At 41.9% G+C, this 24,205-nt stretch overlaps 1 protein-coding gene across 4 annotated transcripts in view; it reads left to right on the top strand.

Annotated features, from left to right (window-relative positions):
- The window catches only part of PDE5A (phosphodiesterase 5A), a 99,334-nt gene extending 77,701 nt beyond the window's left edge, over positions 1-21,633 (top strand). For all 4 annotated transcript variants that reach the window (XM_034771040.1, XM_034771039.1, XM_034771042.1 and 1 more), the window contains exons 14-21: positions 1,116-1,210; positions 5,745-5,832; positions 7,012-7,112; positions 7,210-7,287; positions 8,309-8,372; positions 9,449-9,523; positions 11,929-12,012; positions 15,885-21,633. In XM_034771040.1, coding sequence (XP_034626931.1) covers positions 1,116-1,210; positions 5,745-5,832; positions 7,012-7,112; positions 7,210-7,287; positions 8,309-8,372; positions 9,449-9,523; positions 11,929-12,012; positions 15,885-16,022 — 723 coding nt within the window. In that variant the 3' untranslated portion in view covers positions 16,023-21,633. The remainder of the gene's footprint in view (positions 1-1,115; positions 1,211-5,744; positions 5,833-7,011; positions 7,113-7,209; positions 7,288-8,308; positions 8,373-9,448; positions 9,524-11,928; positions 12,013-15,884) is intronic.
- The last annotated feature ends 2,572 nt before the right edge of the window (positions 21,634-24,205 follow it).

Raw genomic sequence — 24,205 nt, 5'->3', positions numbered from 1 at the left:
CATGGGTCCTGGAATCAGAAGTGGCATTGAATAAGATGCTCTCAATATTTTCTGGCTACGGAATGGGGCGGGGGGGGGGGAAACACTGGTACACAACTCTGCCTAACAGAATCACAAAGCCAGCTATTTCCAGACTGATTTGTTTGCCATCTGCACTTCAGATCAAATTCATCATCTGTAGAAGTAGGAACAGCCCCACTGAATTTGACTGACTGAATTTGTTCTTCAAATGGTATATATGCCAGTTAGCCATGTAGCCACCAGTTGAAAAGGAGAGAGATTAAAATTTTCAGTTCCTGCCCTTATTGTTGTGCAGCGGTGTTCTTCTCACATTCAGAAGATATTGTGTGATTCTGTAGGTTTTCACCAGCTTTTGTTTCTCACTATGTTGGAGTTATGAAATGGCCAGGGAGTAGCTATGACTTCTCCTCTTCCCCCGCTTCTTTGCAGAATAGTTCTGCTTTGGGTTCTGGAAACAAATACATTAAAAATGAGCCAGGCTGTGTTTGATTTTGTTTCCTGTGATCCTTAAACTACCATCTCTTTATTGGCCCAGTGATCAGTGGAACATTTGACCTGGCTCTATTGCCTGATCAGTCCAAACTCCAAAGATAATTCTTTGATGAGGTTTTGACTAAAATATGGGACTAATTTCTCAACTAATGTTAAGTGGTATAGCTCCACTGAGGCAGTGCGGTCTAGTTAATAAAGTATTCAGGAGACAAGGGTTCAATTCCCAGCATAGTCACTGGTTTGCTGGGTGACCTTGGGGAAATCACTTCACCTCCCCTTGCCTCAGTTTCCCCATATATTAAAAAAGTGGGGCTAATGATAGCAATCTCCTTTGTAAAATACTTGGAGAGCTACAGATAAAACGAGTTATATAAGAACTAGGTATTATTGTTATGCTTTACACCAGAGGAGGATCTAATCTATTATTTTTAATACATCAACCTGTTCCTTAAAAGTCTAATTCTTTGAGGAAACTAATTGTCCTATTCTGACTAAAACCATCAAAGTTCTAGAGGGTATATACTGAAAATACTAATGCATTTAGTATCAAATCTGTATTGCAAAGCTAACAGACATCTTCTTGTATTTTCTATTACATACAGAACAAGCTGACTGACCTAGAGATACTTGCTTTGCTGATAGCAGCCCTAAGCCATGATTTGGATCACAGAGGGGTGAATAACTCTTATATACAGAGGTAAGCAAGTCTGTTAGGAGGGGAAGGGAAAGCACAGATATATTTTCTTATTTCACTGAAATTAATAAAAAAACAAAACAGAAAATTAGAAAGAGTAGAATCTTGCTAATGTGCATTAATGACAGGGGGAGCCTTTGTGAATTAATGAGTTTTGCAAATCAATAAATCTGAGAACATTAGGATAAACACACCATGACTAAGTAATTTTAACTGATCAGCTACTCATGTTTCTCATGAATTCATTGAATGGTGGGTTGTTTAGGCTAAAATACAGATGTAAGACTTCTTAAGAATGTATGTTTAATTAATAAAAACAGAAGCTAAATAAGAAATTACTGAAAATAAAACAAAGCTGGTCATTTAGTAGTATGTAGGAAGTTTCAGAATGAGTTTAAAATAGGATATTAAAACTTATTAAGAAGTGATAAATTGAAGTCTTATCTCATAGTGCTAAGTGCATTCTATTCCATACTACTATGTGGTGTTGCTTTTGGTATCAATATGGAACTACTGATCCTTAATTCATGTCCTTATCAATTTGCCCATCAACTTTAAATCATTATTGAATTGTCACTGACAATTCTATCAATAAAATTGAAAAGCTAGAATTGTAATTACAGAAATGTCAGTCCAATAGCAAATTGTCTTTGGTCATCACCAAACCATGCACACATAAATATCATACACTGTCCACAACTAAGAATTTTGGGAGAAGTTCACCCCTGTGCAGTTGGCCAGAAGAAGGCCCATTCACCACTTAAATCCCACTTACCCCCTCAAGGAGACCACTATTTTATGTGCAGATTAGCAAATTTCTGCTGTAGTACATGATTCCAGTTTCTCAATATTTGACATTCAAAAGAATATTTACTTCACCATGTCCTTGAGACACCTCATGCAAACGTAGGAACTGCCCTGCCAAAATGGACAATGGTCATTCTATTCCAGTATCCTGTTTATATCAGTAGCCTGTGCTCGTTGCTTCAGAGAAAAGCAGTCAATCTTCATAATGCATCTGCGGTCATGGTATAACATTAAACCTTGGGCTGAATTGGAATTGATGCCCTTTATATTAAAGACTCCATTTACCAATCTCCTTTCAAGGTCATGGAAGCCCCCCTGAAGTCAAAGATACAGTTCCCATTGACGTCAGTGGAGCCCATATTTTTAATACGTCACCTAAACTGTGGTCAGATATTTTGAATTTGCACATATTTGTGCACTCAATTATTCATTCAGCATTTGCAGATGCCATTTGGGAGAACTGGCCCTAAAAGACACATTTTGTAAAGAATTCAAAATCTGAAACTTTACAGATAAAAATATTGTTGACATTATGTTCTAAATTAGAAACCATCCTTACACAAACCATCCTTATGGTATTCCACACCCCTGAGCATTGTAGCTACGCTGACCGAGTGTAGATGCAGTCCACATAGCTACCGTCACTCGGTGATAGAAAAACCCCTTCCATCACCCCGTCTACACTACAGAGTTATGGTGGCGTAGGTACGGTGCTGTAGCTATGCCACTATATTTCCTGTAGTGTAGACATGGCCTGAGTCAATTTTCAAAAGTGACTTAGACACTTAGGGTACGTCTATACTAACCTCCGGGTTCGGCGGTAAGCAATCGATCTTCTGGGATCGATTTATCGCATCTTGTCTAGACGTGATAAATCGATCCCGGAAGTGCTCGCCGTCGACGCCAGTACTCCTGCTCTGTGAGAGGAGTACGCGGAGTCGACGGGGGAGCCTACCTACCATGTGTGGACCCGCGGTAAGTACCTTGTAGTTCGAACTAAGGTTATTCACGTAGCTGAAGTTGCGTATCTTAGTTCGAACTGGGGGGTTAGTGTGGACCAGCCCTTAGGAACATAAGTCTCCTTGAAAGTCAATGACACTTATACTCCAAAGTGACTTAGGTGATTTTGAATTTTTTTCCCACCGATATCTAACATTTAAGGCTTGATTCAGCACCACCGAAGTCAGAGGGAGTTTGGCCATTGTATTGAATGGGAGACAGATGAGACCTTTATTTATTGCTTTGATTAAATGAATAGTTTGATTAGACACTATAGTTATAAAAGAATTACTGTGATATTGCATCAGTGTCTGACCAGGTTTGGGGAAGAGATACAGTATGCATTTCTCAGCATCTCTTTCTGACAGAGTTGGAGAGTAGTGTTGAAGCTAAATTTGGAGGAAGTGGCTTACTTTATATTTGGTGGGCACAGTAAGGTGCTGTCAAGATAGCCCATAGAGGAGGAAAAGTATATGCATGTGAGGAAGGGAAGACTGGGAGGAAATATAGGAAAATAAGTAAAAAGTGAGCAAATTCCTGCCTCTCAGGTCTATTGATCCACACTCAAATATTGGGGCTCAGAATTGTTCCAAGTACGGTGTGTGAGACCAAAAGAAAGCTCAAAAGCTGAACTGATGGCAGTCCTTTGACCCGAAAATGGGGAATCCAGTAACCCACAAACAAACAGTGATTGGAACCAGTTAGCTATGTTTTTCCTTTATTTATTTAAAAATAAATTTCCTGGAAAACATCTGGATATGCGTCATCTACTCTTCAAAAATGTCCTGGGAAAAAGTCATAGACAGCGAAACCCAACGTTCACACATGCCACAAATCAGAGTCTATTATAACTTTACTTTTTTTCATTAACAACAGTTCCAGGGATTTTGTTTTTAAATCTCTCAGGCTAGTAGAAACCAAATTAAAAGTAAAAGAGTTTTCCAGAGATGAATTCTTTTTTTCTGTTGGGGGAGGGGGAGTGATACTTGGCACAAGATTCTTTTCTTGAGCAATAGGTTTTAAAAAAAAAATAAGGGAACTATCCTCCTAGCACATATTACAGGAAATGGACTCAGTTTTAAAATCTCTTGGCAGATACACAGTTTTTCCCAAACGTGTGTGTAAAGAAGGCAAGAGCAATGAGAGAAGGTTATATAATCAAATCACTGTATTCAGAAAGAATGGTGTCCTTCGGCCTGACCTGTGGGCCTAACGGAAACGCCGTGCACTGATCATGTTAGGAACTTGAGTTTATTCCCACCACTGGTATCTTTCTTCCCAGAATAGCAGGGGCTGCAAATGCTGAGGAGGCAACACTCTTGGTCCCAGTTTGGTACAGTAGATGGGAACATAACTTGTGTCCTTCCTTAGTTATGTGTTTCTCTGATCAGGATGAAATCCTGACCCCACTGAAGTCAATGGGAGTTTTGCTAGTGACTTCATTGGAGGCAGAATTGCACCCTAGGTGTATTGGCAGCCATCCTCGGACACACACACACTCTTCCACTTTGCCCAATAATCCTTTGCACTCGTCTCCTAGGAGGGGCACAATCCTGCAGTTCCAGTTACTCATGTGAGTAAATTGTCCTCGTGCAAGTAGCCCCATAGGACTGTATGTTTAAGTAAGGATTATTCACATGGGTAAGGATTTGCAGGATCAGGTTATAGGTGACTACAGTGCCTGATACAGGGTCAGTAGTGAAACAAGCTTCAGATGGAATCCCAACTAGTCCTTAGCTGAAGGGATCTGGGCAATGATATGGAGATGAAGTTCAAATGGTTAAAAATAGGAGATTTGCCAGGCTCAGTAATAAAAGCAAAGAACACCATTATGCAATGGAGAAGAGGGAGAAAACAGAGAAATCTTCAGAGAAGAAGTTTCCCTATTTTATCCAAAATTAAGTAAGCACAATAAGCTCAATATCCTTAAATTAACTTTGCATCCATACAGTTAGTTTCATATTGTTTGTTCTATCAGTGGTACAATAAAGGCTGCACAACTCACAAGCTATTTTTCTTTGGATTTTTTATTGATCACAGGAGAAATGATAGCTCAGTAACTTGTTCATTATAAATCAAAGCATTTATTCTGGAACAGAATGAGAAAGATGAGTGGTGTGCAGTCACTAAGGTCAAAAGCTAAGAAGGGTATGGCTGGCATTGACTCCTATAGGACCTGATCCAAAGCCTACTGAATTCACTAGGAGCTTTTTCATTGACTTTAGTGGGCTTTGGATTGAATTACTATTGCCATTTGCTACTTGCAAGCTCAGTAGTTGCAGAAAAACCACCTCCCTAGATTGCTTATTCAAGAAGTCACCTGATAGGTAAATGTAGGTGTATTAAAAAAAATTCTCCTCTTTTGAAGTTTTCTGTCTGTGTCCTTTTTTTTCCCCATTTTTAGACTCTTGCCACTTAAAGAATCTTAAATTATTTTCTCATTGCTTGTGTGTTAGTGACCTCTACAGGCACCAGTTTAAATCAAAATCAGAACATTGGAGCTGTCAGTATTTTGAAAAAGTGGTCACATTGTTTCTGCATTTGTGCTCCCCTATGTTTCTCTAAATGCATTCATTCTGTTTGCCCAGTCACATGGAAGAAGAGGAAAAGAGAACCAACGGGGAATGAAGTTGTGGGGGGAGGAGAATAAGTTGTGTGGCTACTGCTGCTAGGTGATTGGTACCTTTAAGTTGCTTTCTCATTTTCTCCAAATGATGTTTTTATTCCTCAGAAGCGAACATCCGCTGGCTCAACTCTATTGCCACTCAATCATGGAGCATCACCATTTTGATCAGTGCCTGATGATCCTGAATAGTCCGGTAAATGCCTTGCTTTTGTGTGTGCATTGAAGGAAGCCCTAGCCTATTTCACTTATATTTTTAGTTTTTGGATAGATTCCCAGTATTATACATTCCTAAATGATCTTTATTCCTTTTTGGGTAAAGAAGGCAAATACATAGCCCCACTTCTGAGAGTCACCGAATCTTTCCAAATGTTTCCTGATAAGGGAAGCCTTGCAACTCTCATTTTGAGTATCTGCTTCCTTGGACCAAAGAAAATAAGAAGCTTTGTTGCCACTTCTGTGACCTCTGATGAACCCTTGTTTGAATTGTCAGTGTTGCTTGCCTTGTAAGGTATATCCCTGCTTACACATGCACACAACAGTTCTGAAAAATAAATTAAGTACCTTTTGGCTATAGATGGGCCTGAACCAAACCCCAGGAGCCAAACATTGACATTTAGAAGTGACTCCAAACCTAATTGAAATAAATATGTTAATAAAATGACCTCATTCTTAATCTCCTGCTACATTATTTATTAATTTTGAAGACCAGCTATTCAGCATGCACAATAATTTAGAAATAGCACATTTACACTATTCATTTCATATCAGAGGCTTGGTAATATTGGCCTACCCAATAGTACAAGTGATTCACCTTGATTCACCTGACAGAAGCGAAGAAACACTGTAGATGTGATCTCCTCACGTCATCCCCAGTATTTGGTTTTGCAGTGGGTCACTGCAATGACTTATTTTTGATGCTATTTTGTAATTGAATGAGTCTTATATGTTGTTTACAGTATGTTAAATAAGTTGGCAAGTTCCTAAGCAATATATTTGTCTGTTACAGTCTCTTTACTGGAGGAAAAAAGAAGCAGCTCCAGGATGTGGCTTGTGGAAAACGAACTCTTGGGATTAAATAAAGACTTGGAAGGGGCTTTATTTAATACTATAGTATTCTAATGTACCGTCATTTACTCTGGTGCTGCTACAGAGCTTTGGGCCATTATTCAAGAATACTGCAGTATGTTTTTATGCAGGCGCATGGGCGGGAGAATGCGAGAGAAAGCAGAGTAGGAAGAAACTATCAATTACAAAAAAACAACTCCCAGTGATTTAGAATCTAGGAGGGGATGTAATAATTTGGTGACATGTTCCAAGTTTTATTGTTAACACTGCTTTTTTTGCTGTTGTTGTTGGGGGTTTTTTTTGACAGGGAAACCAGATTCTCAGCAACCTTTCCATTGAAGAATACAAGGTCACGCTGAAAATGATAAAACAAGCCATTCTTGCCACAGACTTAGCACTGTACTTTAAGTAAGTCAGAGATACATTTGGCTGAACAGCTGCTGACAGGTGTTTGGATTGTGACAGACTGACTGTGAATCTTTCTCTTGTTTTTACTGGTTTTAAGGAGAAGGGGAGAGTTTTTTGAACTTCTACGAAAGAAGCAATTTAACTGGGAAGATCCTCTGCAGAAGGAGCTATTTTTGTAAGTAAATGGCAGATGTTTAAAAAACAAACTGTACTACCAACTATCAGGTTTTCCACTTCACACTACTATTACTTTCAGTAGAACCAACATAAATCTGTTTAATCCGGGCCTGTACAAGCTGACACAAGTCAAGTGGGTCAGTTAATGAACACCTGGATCTGAATATTGTTAAGAGAGCTGCAGGGGTTGTCTGATGAACTCTGATGAATAACTTCTTGTGGCCTTTTTCCTGAAACAGTCAACAAAATTGCTAGTTATTGTTAGTGATGACAGTGATTTTTATAATGCGGCATCTGTCCACTAGCATTTCTATTGTTCCTAAAGGGTGTAGGACTCCTGACAGAATGCTATGTTGTTCTTTTGCTGTAGGTGCATTGTCTTAAAGCACTGAACTGTTGTAATCTGTAGCTGAAAGATTCAGGGAGGGCTGCTTGTTTTGAAGCAAATTCATTTCCCATGAAAGGAAAGAGATTGAAGGATAGAAACACAAGGGACAGAGAACAGCCACACCAACAGCACGGCAAGGTTCCCCAGGCTGCCTCACCAGTGTGCTACCACTCTGTTTTGAAGGCACTGCCTCCATGGGCAGACTAGTTCAGTTAACGTCCATGCCCATGACTCATTCAGGCCTCAGCCTTCCTCCTGAAGCAGCCAGCAAAGGTGCTGTTATTGTCAATGATGACAGTCATTTTTGTAAAGTGGTACCTGTCCATTAACAAACGGACTGAAGCCAGCTCTTTTCACATGGGCCTTTCCTGTGGTAATGGATTTGATCTCAACTGATCTGATCCAGATTTGCTCAGGCCATATGACACAAGAGAAAGGAATAGTACCTCGTTACCATTCCTCAGTCATCTAGTCCCCCATTAAAGGATATTTTTATCATCTTCTGTAATTTCATCAGTTAGCCTAGCTTTGATTTTATTTGATATTGGATACTGTATTTATTAGCTTCTAGACTGAATGGCTACATGAGTTTCATGTTACAACAAATCATGAATTTTCTTTGTTTTTACAGAGCAATGCTGATGACTGCTTGTGATTTGTCAGCAATAACAAAGCCATGGCCAATTCAACAACGGGTATAAGCTTAATTTAAGACTTTCTAAGGGTTTGCTGTCCTTTATAGCTTCTGCTTCCTAAGCCTCACCTTCCACTTTGCAAAGGCACTGGTGGAAGGCGCAGCCTTTGGAAGCAATCCTCAGAAGGTAAATGACCTTTGTTTATATGTGTATTTATCATCATTTTGATTGTGAAGGCTGGCTAGATGCTCTTTCCAGTTTGCTTGTGCTGTTGTGGTAAATGCACATGTAAATGTGAGTGCACATTTGTGCCTAGGGTCTCTCATTTTTGTGTGCGTTTCCAACTTAATACACTTTAAAGGGGCCTGATTTTCAAAGGGTATATGGTAAACACTTTCTGAAAGCCAGAGATCAGGTATCTCAAGTTGGACACCCACTGACTGAAATGCCCAAAATCACTAGACACTTTTGAAAATCTTAGGTGTAACCTCTAGTTTAAAGATTTGTCTCTTATCATTTTTGTGCTTCACTTTACCCATCAGCAAATTAATGCTTACCTCACTGGATTGTTGTGAGTTGAGCTTATTAACATATATAGAGCAAATTTTGGAATAGGGTATGTACAAGTGCAATGCATTGTAATATCTTAAGAGCCTCTAGAACATACTGGGTCTGATTGGGCCCTGATTTCTAATCCATGCAACTCCACTCAGGTCAGTGGAGTTAGACAGCTGAAATGCATGTACTAATAAGCTCGTTTTTTTCAGAACTGATGTGTAACAAATACTAGTTGTTTGTTATGTCTGCTTGTATAGTGAAATCTTGGTGCTAAATAGTTAAAACATATACAATATTGGTTTGTTTACTGCTAAAAATGTTTTGTTTGACATTGTGCTATTTGACTGAGACAGCTTAGTGGGCCTACCTCAATACTAGAGATTTTGCATTTAGGCTCATTTAAACCAACTGGGACTTCATGCAGGCATACGGTTACAGAATTCTTTTCAGAATCAGGTTCTTATTTCTTTTTCATTCAGGGCAGACACCTAGCAATAACAGTTTCTGTTTTGACCCTCAGTAGAAAGTGTAAATCCAGGCCTTTAAAACTAATGAACACTGTGTGACATTTCTTACAGATAGCTGAACTTGTAGCTACAGAATTTTTTGACCAAGGAGATAAAGAGAGAAAGGAACTCAACATAGAACCAACAGTAAGTAGGAAAGCCATGTGTGGTAACACCTTTTTCAAAATTCTTACTGCCAACAGGACTTCCCTTTCTTTTTTAAATGTTGTTTTTGGTGGTGGGTACCAGAGTATGGAATGAGCTTCTTCCCAGTCATTCTGACACCTGATGGTTAATTTCCTTTTATTGTTCCCAAACATCTGCAAGGGACCATTTACCTTCCAGACAATAGTGTAAAGAGCATAAGTTCTTCTTCTAGTGCTTGCTCATGTCAATTCTATTCTAAGCGTGCGCATGCGCAGTCGTCAGAGATTTTTGCCTTAGTGGTATCTGTAGGGTTGGCAGTGGTGCCCCCTTGAGTGCTGCACTCATGTGTCGGTATATCAGGCGCCGCCGACCCTACGCCCTCTCAGTTCTTAACACCTATGGTGATTAGTCGGAGCACCTTTCCTTGCATTGTAAGGCCTAGCGGTTTCGTTTCTACTGACTTCAAGCCTTAGGGCCCTGTAAATAGTTTGTTTATAGTAGCTAGTGTTAAGTAGTTGTTAAGTGTAGTTAGAAGTTAAGAGTCCCAGCAAGAACTTCGACCCAGGCAGGGCATGCCCCGGTCTTCCAGGTTTAAGCCCTGGTTTAATCACACATGAAGGACAAGTGTCGTATTTGTAAAAGCTTTCAGCCCAGGACTCTGAAGGATCGGGATATTCATTTGTGGCCTCTCCTCATGGAAGCCTTCACCCGGCTTCCAAGCCATCTGCCAAGACTCGCCTAGTGCCTTGGCACGCCATGCACCCCCAGCACCGGGCTCTGCCCAGCATCGCTCCCTGTCGCCAGTGCCCTCCCCCCCCAAAAAAACAAGGAACCATGGCTTTCCGGCTCCAGGCAAGAAGGGCCATGGGTCATTGGGCAAGAGACCCAGCTCCACTCCAGAGCAGCGTATGCATGCCTCCCCGGTCAGGGCCCTTAGCCCCTTAAAAAGTCCACCAACAACAACTCCCAGGAGCAGTATGGGACCCAACCCCCTGATGGCACCAACGCCTTCTCAAGCTTCCACAGCAGCAAGAGAGCAGAGGCCTCCACCTGCGCTGCCGATACAGCACGTGCTGCAGGAAATGGAAAAGGCTCCCCAAGAGGGCAAGCCAGCTGCTAAGACCCCTCAGGGGGCAGTGGAGTGCAGCTGATCCCCTGAGACAAGACAGGGCTCTCCACCTCCGTGTCGCAAATCCGGGGCTAGCTCTGGGTCACTGGCACCGCGATCACAGTCCCCACCATCGCAACGCAGGTTGCCTAGAGGGAGGCGCCGGTCTCCGTACTACCAGCACCATTTATTCTCCCACCTGTTGTCCTCCCTGCCACTTCGGAGTGCTCCCCATCACGTCTCTGGTCCTCCCAGCACTGGAACCTGTCCCCTCGATACCGGCACCAATCCTCCCACTCCGGGCACTGGTCTCCAGGGGCAACAGTCAGACTCAAGCATCAACGGGCCCACCATGGTCACAGGGCCCACTGTGGTCACTGGAAGGGGATTCCTCTGGCAGAAGGGCAGTTCAGCTTCTTGCCTTGACTCCAGCAGCACGATTGGGCACCCGAGGCTGTGTCGGTGGCCTTATTGGTGCCGGATGATTATCTGGTCGGCTGTCCACACATTTACGTCCCCTTATGCACTTACTCAGCAGGCCCGGGACAATGCTGGCTTTGGCAGAGCAGTACTGCATGCTCCAAGATCGTGAACTCTGAGCCCATCTTCATTGACACTGCTTGTGAGTCACCTAGAATGGAATCAACAGGAATAAGCTCTCAAAGAAGAAAAAACGGATGCCTGCCTTTTCATAACTGTTGTTCTTCAAGATGTGTTGCTCATGTCCATTCCATTACCCACCCTCCTGCCCATCTCTCGGAGTTGCCAGCAAGAAGGAACTGAGAGGACGTAGGGCCGGCAGCACCTGATATACCGACGCATGAGCGCGGCACTCAAGGGGGCGCCACTGCCGACCCTACAGATATCACTAAGGCAAAAATCTCTGACGACTGTGCACGCAGGCACACACATGCCTAGAATGGAATGGACATGAGCAACACATCTCGAAGAACAACAGTTACAAAAAGGTAGGTAATTGTTTTTTCCTCCAAGGTAGCTGGTAATGCTGCTAAATTATTAAGGAAGGGAATTCTTAACAAGTAGTGCAAATTCATCTCACCCTCTTAAAGTGGGCTTCAGCCACCACCAATGATCTGTGCACTGCCATTCCAGGAAAAAGACTCCAGAAGTTGTTCATGCAGCCAAGTTATCTACTTGACAACATATTGTGCTGCTACTTTTCTTACTACATAGTTCCAGATTGACTCTTGGATTTTTTAAAAACTTATTTTAATATAGAGCTGATTCACCTTGGGTGTTTGCTGTGAAAACTGACTACTTCTTTGTGTGTTTTCAGGATCTAATGAACAGAGAGAAGAAAAATAAAATTCCCAGCATGCAAGTTGGATTCATAGATGCCATTTGTTTACAGCTCTATGAGGTACTCTATTTGAGAGGCAACTCTTTTCATGGATTATACAACTAACTAAACCAGAACTAAGCATTGTAGCCTGCAACAAGTGCAGAGGCTGAAGTTAGAACCAAGTTAGCTGTTGTTCTATAGTTGAATAATATATGAGAAATGCTTTATTGTTTGTTATTCAATATTCAATCTGGTCAAAAGACTATTTCAACATTTATCATTAGCTGCTTACTTATTCGATTGAAGTGGTTTGTTGTAATCATTGCAAAACCAGGTGGAGAGGCAGAAGTTGGATCCCTGAGTTCTATTCCTGGCTCTGCCACCAAGTTGCCATGTGCTCTTGGAACAACAAATTGCATGCTGCTTAGCCAGGTACTTGATCAGATTATGTTGTGTATTAAAACTTAGTTAATTTCCTATCTTTGAGACTGGAGAAAAACCTCCTCAGGTTGTATCATGTATTCTGGGTGCAGTTATTGAGATCTGAAACTTGGGGAGCAAATGGGAACCTAACCCCAAAAATCTATCCATTAGAAATGGGAGCAAGATAATTTCACACATTCATCCCTCATCCTCTATGCCCACTTCAAAGCCACTTTACATGAATGCACATCTGCAGGTTGAGAGGAGGCAGGGCTGGATGCTCTCTAATGCCTCTGAAATCCACAGAACAAATTATCAATTTATTGAGGACAGAATCAGCAGTCATGTGTGCGGCTTCCCATTCCGTGCTTTGGAAATCCAACAGGGGAATATAGTTGCAATTGTTATTGTAGAGCCCACACAGCTCCTTCTAGTGGAAGGTAGGCAGCTGTAGGAGACTGAGTGGCTGTGCACTACAGATCCTCTGTGCAAGAGACCTGTTACTTCTGCAGATGCATTGTGATCCATACAGATCTCAGGGTCCACAGGGCTGAATATCTGGCCTTTTCCAAAGGGGGAAGACAACCCAACCCCCAACACAAGAATTCTTGGGAAATCTCCCAGTCTGAAACTCCCAGAGGAGGACTGGGTCTCACGTGAACTAGTTATCAAAATATATTGGGCCAGATTGTGCCCACGCTTCATAACAAAATTGCATCTGTGGAGCACTCCTGAGAACAAGGCCTACTTCTAGCTAGTGGCAGTAGCCACCCAAATGATGTACGCAACGACCTCCCCTGCACTGATCAAGATATAAGGGGAGTGCACACTCCACCCTTTATGAGGATGTTGCACTTCGCAGGGGCTCTGGGAGACATTGTACCTGCAGGAGACACAATGCTACCTTGGGGCAGTGCTGCTCCATGCTGTGCACAGTGCAGGGCTGGGCCTGAAATGCACAACTGAGCCACTAAACCTCATGTGGTAGGAACTGAAACTCTGTAGCGGGGTGGCAGCTTCTAGGATCCTATATAGGAATGCAGGACCATACAGGTGAAAAGTTATTTCTGCTGATTCATGCTGCCAGGTGAGTCCTGTTAGCTGCCACCCAGGTTAAAAGAGGGTTTGGCGTATCTCTATGGAGAAAACGAGAGCACTAGGATCCTACAGGTAAATGCATGGAACAGTCCAGCTCTGGAGAAAGCTTTGGCTGGGACATATGCTTTGTTGTTGTCATTCAAGTTAACAATACAGGCAAGCCCCATGAAAGAGCTAAGTTTGGAGCAGATCCATTCTAGATTTATTCTATTTAGAGCAGGGTGGGCACTCCACCTGCTTTCTTTAATGAATAACACGTAATGAAACAATAAATCATTTCATATAATGTCACTTGGAAAAGAACAAGGAACCAGTTCATTCTCCAGTGTTCGAACACTGTAAAAATGAACAATAAGCACAATTATAACTTTGGCCTGCCCACTCATTGGCTCTTTCATGAGCTTTCATCCTGTCCCTAGGAGTTTGTCTCACATGCTGCAGGCAGCACTGAAAGTCTGGTTTACCATTTTACCAAAATTGATCAAGTCCATGTGAATGGACTAGATGCAGGAATCACGGGGTGAAGTTCTATGGCCTGTGTTATGTAGAATGTCAGACTAGATCAGGGGTTCTCAAACTTCATTACACCCTGACCCCCTTCTGACAGGAGAAATTACTACACAACCCCAGGAAGGGGGACTGAAGCCTGAGCCCTCCGGAGCCCCGCTGCCATGGGTTGGAGGGGAGGGGGGGCAAAGTCCAAGCCCAAGGGCTTCATCCCCAGGCGGAGGGGGGGGGCTGTAATCTGAGCCCTGCCACTCAGGGCTGAAGCCCAAGCCCAAGCCCAAGCCCCCGCTCCCCAGCTGACCTGAAGTCATGGCAGGTGTGGCTCAGGCTTTGGCCCAAGGCAGTAGGGTTCAGGCTCTGGCCCTGGGTCCCAAGAAGTCTAAACTCCAGCACTGGTGACCCCATTAAAACGGGGTCCCGACCCACAGTTTGAGAACCGCTGGACTAGATGATCATAATGCTCTTTTCAGACCTTAAAATCTATGAATCTATAAATAACAGCAAAAGTGTTTTACTCATTTCACTGACTTTAATGCTGACATTTGAGTAAACTGTTCTAGCGTTTTTAAACCCATTTAAACGTATACAAAAAAATTAAATGGTATAATTCCCGTGAATTGTGCCTAATGGGCCTGATTTTCCTCTCAATGGTGTAAATCAAGAATAATTCCTTTGAAGACAATAGGCCAGTTCCTCAGTTATATTGGTGGCAATGGAACTATACTGATTTACAACAGGATATGGCCCAATGGAGTTATACTGTTGTAAAAATATAAGAAAAAGTAGAATCAGGCATCACCATCTTTTATTGTTTGAATGAGAATTAAATTCCATGAGTGAAATCCTGACTAATTTCATCCCATACTCATTAACTTCAGACTTCACCCCTTTGCTTTGTGTAGTAGTCAGTCACTTCATATGTCTAACAGACAGTGGGCCCAACCACAGGACCCTTACTCATTACTTCTGTCCCACTGAATTCCAGAAGCTAATAGGAGTAAAGGGCTGTGTGTTCATCACATGTGATTGTGAATGAGGAAGAAAAAAAAATCACAAAAATATTCATGGATTTTACATTTTTCATCAAAATTTTGTTTCAGTGGAAATTTCTTGACCTTCCCTACTATTTATGCACCCTATTCTAACCCAAACATTGGAGTCCAATTCTCTTTCCAAAACTTGTTCTCTGCTTCCCTTTTATTAGTCCATGTTGGCCTAATACAGTAACTCACTATTGCTTGGTCTACACTAGTGTTCTCAAACTGGGGTCGCCGGTTTGTTTACCTGCCCTGTCCACAGGTCTGGCCGATCGCGGGTCTCACTTGCCACGGTTCGCTGCTCCAGGCCAATGAGAGCTGCAGGAAGCGGCGCGGGCCAAGGGACCTACTGGTCGCCGCTTCCAGCATCCCCCATTGGCCTGCAGCGGCGAACCGCGGCCAGTGGGAGCCGCGATCAGCTGGACCTGCGGACGGGACAGGTAAACAAACCGGGCCGGCCCGCCAGGGTCTTTCTCTTCACAAGCGGCGTCCCCAGTTTGAGAAACACTGGTCTACGCTAGGAGATGAAAAGTAATTGAGAATGGCTACTAAACACAGCTCTTCTCTAGACCTTTCTTAATCAGTTGCTGAATACACTGGGGCCAAACGTCCCCGGGTAACTGTAAATCAATAATTGCATCAGCAATAAAGATGGCCAAATTAGCCTGGTCTGCATAGGTCAAATAATTGAGTTCATATTGGAATTGGAGTGAGAGGGAGCCTTTCTTAAAATCAGTTTTCCAACACAGCTCCACTTTCTAGTATAAACAAGCCCTATGTTTCAAACATATTCTAGTCTAGTGCCTCCAATGGGCACATCTTAAGGAGCAGGAAAACTGTGGTTTTTGTTATGCATTACCAGTCTGATTTTTTTATTTCTTGCAGGCCCTGACACATGTATCAGAAGCCTGCTTCCCTTTACTGGACGGCTGTAGAAAGAATAGGCAGAAGTGGCAATCCTTAGCTGAACAACAGGACAAGAATCTGATTAATGGAGAAAGCAATCAGCCCAAGCGGAACTGAGATTCTGATTTAGCAAATACAAGTTTGAGTTTACTCAGATGATACAGTAATTTGGGGATACTACATTTTGCTATACACTGTAGGCATTTGGTGTATTCTTTGCCACTATTGTATTTAAAAATATATATATATGTATTTCCCCTGCCATTAAAAGCATAGCATGACCATTTTTATGTGAATGATGTATAATGATTGTATATTTCTTATATTTCATTTAGGTGAGGTAGAAAAATAGAACTGCAGAGTTAGTTTACTCTTCTCAGTTCTACACAGAGGTACAAGTATGGTTACTGGACTGCCTTTGAAAGCCTTTTACTTTACAGATGTACATAGTTGTTTAGTGTTTCGTGAGTGGCCAGTACCTTAAGGATTACCATATATGGCACTTTTCTTCCTCTTTTATTCTTTGTTATGTAACCATACGTAATAAGCAATGTTGTTTATTCTTTTGCAAGAAGCCTGGAGACAAAAAGGAGCTTGGGGATTAAAATTCACTCTAAAGGCCTAACCCAACAATTGTTATGCAGACAAAACTTTCGTTGAAATCAATGAGAGCTTCGTTTGTGTGGGAATGCAGGATTGGGCCTCAGTTGACAAAGCACAGGGACTTGTGTGATATACTGTGCCAATGCCTTATGATTTTACAAGAATGTCTCAACAAAATGGTCATACCTTTTTGAGAAGTTTAAAAAAAATACTGTGAATTACTAAACAATCAGGCACCTAAATGAGATTTGCAGTGGAAGTGCCAAGAAATTACACAGAGATGCGAAAGCTACTCAGTGAAATGATACGATAGCACAACTCACAAGGTAGCTAACAGGCTGTCTGGAAGAACTTGTCAGACACAGGGCTGGGAGAAACAGAGAATGGATGTGAAGAGAAGTAAACTGAGCTAACCAGGATCACTACTGAGCTGCTGATAATATGTTCATACTGCAGCTGAGTTTAATGTCATCATAACCAACAAACTGACACAAGAGAAGGAAAAGCAGAGGAGAATGTGATTATGAAAGCATGTGATGAAAAAACTGGCTCATTCAAGAATATGATCTGGAAAAGAGGATGTTTCTGGAGATTGTTAGTGAGTCTGATTCATTAGACTAGTAGCACTAAAAAAATGGCCATGACCACTTTGAAGGCTTACTTGAGATTGCAAATGTTAACTTTGCAAACTAGAATGTTTTTATTTAAAAAAATATTTTTAGCACTTATTCTACTAGGTACAGTTTTTAACCAGATGAAGTCTTAAAGCAATAAGTGAAAGGAAGACTGAAAGCAAAAGCAAGTCAGAATACTGCAGGGACTTAAAATTTTTATTTGAGGCATAAAAAGCATTCAGAGACAGTGGATTTGCAGCAGATATGGAGGAAATAATTTTTTTAACAGAGGAAATGCCTAATAAAAATTCTTTTTAATAGGCCACTTGGCATGAATTCAAGAAAGCATATGGACAAGACAAACCCCAAAACACTAGAATAAAGGGAGCACAATTGCCATGTGTAGCCATGATCAGTAGATTAAAAATGAGACAAGGGCTCATAAGACTTCTCAGTAATGCAGATACAACATTGGCTATGTAGAAACCCACAAAGATGATGATTTTCATATCTATAACAGTAGTGATGGGCAAACCTCATATATTTCAGAGTGTGTATTCAGTTTGCCTGAACCACTTAAGCCCATGCAATTTTAGTTGGAAACTGCAAGAAATCTTTTTTCCCCATGAGATTTTCAGTACCACCTGCTTACAGTTAATCTGGAAACGCTGTGAAAACAGCCTCTGTTTATCATCCCTCCTGCTTCTGGTCTTAGAAGGAATCAAAAGAGACAGAGGCACTCAAATATGAAAAATAATAGATAGAGGAAATGTTAAGTAAATGTTTCAGAATCTTTCAAAATATTATTTGATTCTAGAAATAAGGAAATGTAGAGGAGGCTGTTCTTGTTGTTTTCTGTGGCATTTCAATCAACCCAGTTAGTAGCAACTGATTTAACTCTAGTTTAAGATCCCCTATGAATGTCAGTACATTATTATTGCAGCCAAATTTGAAAACATTTGCCTATGAAAAAAATATTTTTTCTAAGCTGTCGCTCAAGTTTCCATAAATCCGATGTATAATAATGAACAATTCCTGGGGTATTATGATATGCAGTACTCTATGTGTATCTATGCATACATAATATGAGGGGTGTGTATGTGTGTGTGTATATATATATAATATAAAATATTTTATATATAGGCACAAACACAGTCATCATCATTAAAAACTTGTCATTGCTCCTTAGATAAATAAGATTACCTCAGGATGTGCATATTCCTGTATTCTCCTTTTTATTGTAGGAATATGCATACTGCAGTTACTGAAGTAAAATTATTTTCTTATCTAAGCCATTTATTTTATATATAATATATGTGTGGATAAAATATTTATAGGTTTATTCTTGCTAGTATGATCGAGAGCAAAACTTGGTTGGGGATGACACAACAAATCAACTATAGTGATAAAACTGTTAGTGATACAACATTAATATTAAGAACCCAACTATTATGTATCTTATTTGCTGTACTCTGTGGGTGTATAACAGTTTTTTCATGGCCTGATTTATATTTTTAAATAATGCAAAAGAATGCTGGAGCCATATCTTTGGCATAACAAACATGTAAATAACACATAGCCATTATTTTTTACTTCCACTGACAAATATACACAGTTATATAGTATTTGCATATAATTAAGGTATACATACATCCCCACAAAATCTCTCCCTATAGGAGAAAGTATATGTTGGAACAAATGTAGACTTCTATTCTACATAAGTTTTTTTTTCAAAATATTGTCCTAACATACATGTATCTGTATTTATTTATTTTAAAAAACCACATACAAACTCTTTAAAACTACTGGTTTAGGGCCTTATGTTTTATGTATTTTAGGCAAATTCAGAGCATGATCAGGGCATTATATTGTGTTTCAGTCTGCCTGATTGCAGTTTTTGCTTCAAGGCTCTAGCATGGTTGGTTTGTGTGCAGATAACAGATATTTGTTGTCTTTGATAACATAGGTGACCATATAGGTAAATAATGGTTCTCTGCCTGAAATACATTGTACATGAAGATGGAAATTTTCAAAGCCAACTAATGTATTTAGCTGCACAGCTATCATTATTTTCATCAGGAGTTGTGTCTAACTGCCTTAGTGATCTGTGAGCCAAATTCTACCCTGATTTACAGCCTGTGCACCCAGTGGAGTCAATGGGAATTGTACAATATGCAAATTGGGATAGAATTTAAGCCTCTGTTGGCCCAATCCTGCTCCCATTGGAATCTTCAGGAATTTTGACATTGACATCTTTGGGAGCAGGATCGGGCCCTGTGTGTTCTTCATATTGCTTTGAATCAAGATACCAAGAAAGACCAGTGCTAATGTGAGGCCAAATTTTGCCCTCAGATGTGCATGCACACTCCCATTGAAATCAATGGAAAATGTGTTCTCACATCCCCGGGCAAAATTTAGTCCCTTAATACAGACCTTTGTTTCTTCTTTACTTCCCCTTAAAAAAAATAATCGTATCACATATATTAACATTCACCTAAAGAGTGAGTGATCCTGCTCTTCTCCTTAAAAAAACAGGGAGGATCTTAAGCAGAAATAATAAAACCATCTATTCAGCAAGTTACCATCTCTGTAATACAGTATTAAGTGTAGAACAAACAGGTTTCCTATTATTTCGCATGTAGTAAAAGCAGCTAAGGAAAATCACACAATAGATTCTTAATAGCTACTTATTTGTACTGTTGATTATAAATCAATAGCATCTCGTCAACCAGTCAGTCTCTAATGTCTCCCAGCAGTCTGAAGTTAAGTGGGTCACCACATGCTGCTTTCAGATGGTGGGGATGCTGACAGGCTATTGATTGTGAGTTCTTTCTCTCTGTGAAACATTCAGTAGTGGCAGGGCTCTCTCTCTCTTTACAACAATGGGTTTAATTTTTTAGAAGCCTACTTTTGCCTCGTGCACATGCGACCCAAGTGCATGCAAAGGTGAGTTTTTGAAAATCCAGCCCAATGTATTTCATTTGGGGGTGGCTCTGAGATGCCATGTTCAGGTGTGAAATCTAATCCAGATCTAAGCTTCTTTAGTTTCAGGGGCATCTGGTCCCAGTATTCTGGTTCAGCCCATTAGAGAAGCCTGAAGTCAGGTAGGTCAAATCTAGATCCTAAAAGTTTATGGGGCGCTGAACCAGTGTTTTGGTTTGATCTCATCGCAATTGTGAACCAGAATCAAAGCAGAGAGTGCTGACTCGTGCAAATGCAAATGATTTATAAATTATGAAGCTGTAAGGGAGTATCTCTTAAAGCCCTGATCCTGTGGGTAGAAATTTCATTAGCTTTAATTGGGAGTTTGGCCTGTGTGAGGGTTGTAGAATAGTCCCCTCCATGACTAATTACGTGCAGTCTACATTCCATAAGCACTCTGCTGTTTCTAGAATATCCCTGGTCTGTAACAATCACCCTCATAAGAACTCTCCAGACCTCTGCATTGTTTTAAAAGATGGGTCTGAGCCTTTTTGTTTGGACACTCACAGAAATGAGAGCCATCATCTGAGTCAGGTCTGGATATTAGTGATATTTTATTAGATGCAGCAAATTATGAGATCAGGCTAATTCTATGTTCTGCATTGCTAGCTGAATGAAAATTGCATGGAAAGCCTTGTTTTCCACAAAGAGAGGTTGGTTTCCATAGAGAAATTCATATCTAAGCACCATTTGTAAATGTATATTAATTAAGTGTGTTAAACAGTAACTGGCTTCTGTTAACTGCCGCACCATGAGCTCGTCCATTCCATGATATAGGGTCTCTGATCAAATGCCCACTTGAAGTCAATGGAATGATTCCCATTAACTTCAGTGGAAGCTGGACTGGGCCCCATAGAGAGTTGCAAAGCGGGCCAAATTTATCTTTATTCTTGCCTATACCGATAAAGACCCTGGACCAAATTCTTGCCCTCAGTGACACCTGCACAATCTATAGTTCATTCAGCCAGCCCCCATTGACTTCAATGGTACCACACAGGTGTAACTGAAGTTAGAATTTGAGCCTTCTGTGTACAAACATGATAGACACATGCATGTGTCTGTTAAAGAATGTAGTGTGAAAAGCACTGTACATAGTTTAAAAATAAATTTCTATTATAGTTTAATAAAAGGAATCGTAATGAACTGTCACTTGCCACTGAGCATGTCTATTTGTATTCTTCTACCTTTTCAAACATTTTAACAAATATATAGTTTCTGGGCACAGTATTTTTGTATTAGGCTAACAAGGTTACTATGTATATTATGTTCAGCTTTTAAGTAGTATTAAAGTCTTTTGAATGTTGACTTGTTCTTGCTTCTTCAATTTTCCCCACTACATAGTTATTCAGCATAACTCTCTTAAGTTAGTTAACAGAATTGTTTGTCCTAGTTACTGTATAGTTGATAAAAGAAAGAATATACAGCTAGGTGATTTTCTATGATCAAACTGCTACTCAACTACTTATTTCCTCATTCTCTTCTTTGTATTGTTTTTCATGATTTGTAAAATAAAAAAAGGAAGATGTCAACTATGTTTTGCTGTTTGGTCATTAATTTTATTGTGGATAAATTTTCAAAGCAATGTCATTGTCCTGATCCAAGAAATTGCCTCTAATTGTTTAGGTATTGTAATTAATTGTATCTGTTTATAAACCTCTGTTGATATGGGAGATCCTGCTTTGGAGCATTAGAGAATTTTTGCCTTACTATCAGGAAATTCCCTAGGCACAAGGTTTGTCATAACTGAAAACCGGTGGCACAGTTTCCCCTTTCCAAAACAAACAAACAAACAAACAAACGAAAAACAGAAAGAAAAAAGAAAGTGGCTGTTTTTCCCACTAAAAAGCACTCCAATTACACATACCAGGACCTATCATAAACTGTCTGATTTTTTAGAAAAGTAAGCTTGGCAAATATAGCTGCTGTAAAAGGTGCTGTGTGAATAAAATTAGCCCCCAAAGGGCAAGTCATATAACAGAGGTTACAAGAGTTTAATCTGGTGAGTTTACAAAATAAGGGGTAAATACACTTTAATCTGACAGCATAATCTTAAAAATTACAACTTGTGCAGACTGCTGACCCTGACTGCTGATTCAGGCCAACAGGCCTCTCGGCATTTCTTATTCTTTGCCTTGTTAGGTTTTGAGCAGCAACATTTCTGGCTCTAGGAGTTTTGCAGCTCTAGGCAAAATGGGTAAGTATGCATGCAAGCAGCAATAACTTCCAAATAGAGTCACTGAATATCAGATTTTTTGAGTCTGCACACAACGTGGCACATTATTGCCCATTTGCTTAAGCTAACCGCCATTTGCATATGTATTTTAAAACCATGTAACTATATTCTAACAAGTGCACAGCCCCTTAGGGTATGTCTACACATCTACAGCTGGCTCACGTCAGCTGACTTGGGCTCATGGGTAAGGCTATGATTAATCCGTGATTTCCATTGACCTCCAGAGGCTCCGTGACATTTTCTGCTCTGGGGCTGGAGCTCCTAGCTAGCCCTGCCCTCGCAGCTCCCAGCCCCCAACCTGGTGGGGGGGACCCCACAGCTGCCCAGATGTGGCCAGCAGCCTGTGGACTCCCTGCATCTGCCCAGATGCGGCGGGCAATAGGGACTCCCCATAGCTGCCCAGCTGCAACCATGGCCAGCAGCTGGGCAACCCTGCAGCTACCAGCTGCCCACGGTGAAGGGATCTCACAGCAGCCCAGGGGCAGGGGGACCAGCGCTCCCACGCACCGCATTGGTGGGGGACCCGGGAGTCCCAGCAGCAGTGGGCGCTGAACCCACCTACCCCTTTTGTCAAGGATATTTTTAGTGAAAGTCTGGGACAGGTCACAGGCTGCCATGAATTTTTGTTTACTACTAGGGTTACCATACGTCCGGTTTTTCCCAGACATGTCCGGCTTTTCGGCAATCAAACCCCCGTCCGGAGGGAATTGCCAAAAAGCCGAACATGTCTGGGAAAAATACCTGCCGGGCACTTCCTCTCCCGCGGCTGCTCTGCTCCTCCCCCGACTCAGACTTTGGCTCTGTTTAAGAGCCAAGCTGCCCGAGCCAGCGCTACCGGCTTCGGGCAGCCCCCGTGCCTCCGGACCCCAAGCCGCCGGCCGGGCACTTCCCTTCCCGGGCTCCAGCTGCTCTGCTCCGGTGGCTGGGGTCCGGAGGCAAGGGGGCTGCCCGAAGCTGGAGCATTCGGGCAGCTCGGCTCAAACAGAGACGAAGAGTCGGGGGAGGAGCACAGCAGCCGGAGCCCGGGAGGGGAAGTGCCCGGCCGGGGGTGCAGGGTCCGGAGGCATGGGGGCTGCCCGAAGCCCGAGCGCTACCGGCTTCATGGTTTGCCAGGCAGCCTCCAGACCCTGCGCCCCCGGCTGGGCACTTCCTCTCCCGGGCTCCAGCTGTGCTGGGGAAGCGCCGGCCGGGGGCGCAGGGTCTGGAGGCTGCCCGGCAAACCGTGAAGCCAGTAGCGCTCGGGCACCCCTTTTCGCGTGGCTGGGAGGGAGGAGGGGGAGTTAGGGCGGGGACTTTGGGGAAGGGGCAGAGTTGGGGCGGGGCCGGGGGTGGGAAAAGGGCGGGGTCAGGGACCGTGGAGTGTCCTCTTTTTTTATTTTTTAAATATGGTAACCCTATTTACTACCCGTGACCTGTCCCTGACTTTTACTAAAAATATCTATGACAAAAACTTAGCCTTACTCATGGGGCTCAGGCTACTGGGCTATTTAATTGAGGTGTAGATGCTCAGGCGCTGGGATGCCATGAGGAGGGAGGGTCCCAGGGCACAAGGGTCTACAGCCCTGTACCCTGAGCCCTATGAGCCCGAGTCAACTGACACAGGCCAGCCACGGGTGTGGAATTGCAGTGTACCTTTGGGAACTTCCCTGTCATCACTGTGTGATACACCATGGCCATATAGAACTTCCCAGTGATAGTGGGAGTCCCCTGCCACTTACCAAAGAAGAAGCACCTTTAAATATTAGCAGTATGACTCAGCAGTTCTGGTTCCATCCAGTAGAGTTCAGTCACTGAAGTGCTTCAGTGCTTTACACACCTCAGTTTATTAAAATCTCTACATGCTTTAATAACCTTTATAACAGTTTAGT

The sequence above is a fragment of the Trachemys scripta genome, chromosome 5, assembly GCF_013100865.1.
Source record: "Trachemys scripta elegans isolate TJP31775 chromosome 5, CAS_Tse_1.0, whole genome shotgun sequence".
Lineage (NCBI taxonomy): Eukaryota > Metazoa > Chordata > Testudines > Emydidae > Trachemys > Trachemys scripta.
The sequence above is the reverse complement of the archived record's forward strand: the minus strand, read 5'-3'. Positions and strand labels throughout refer to the sequence as shown.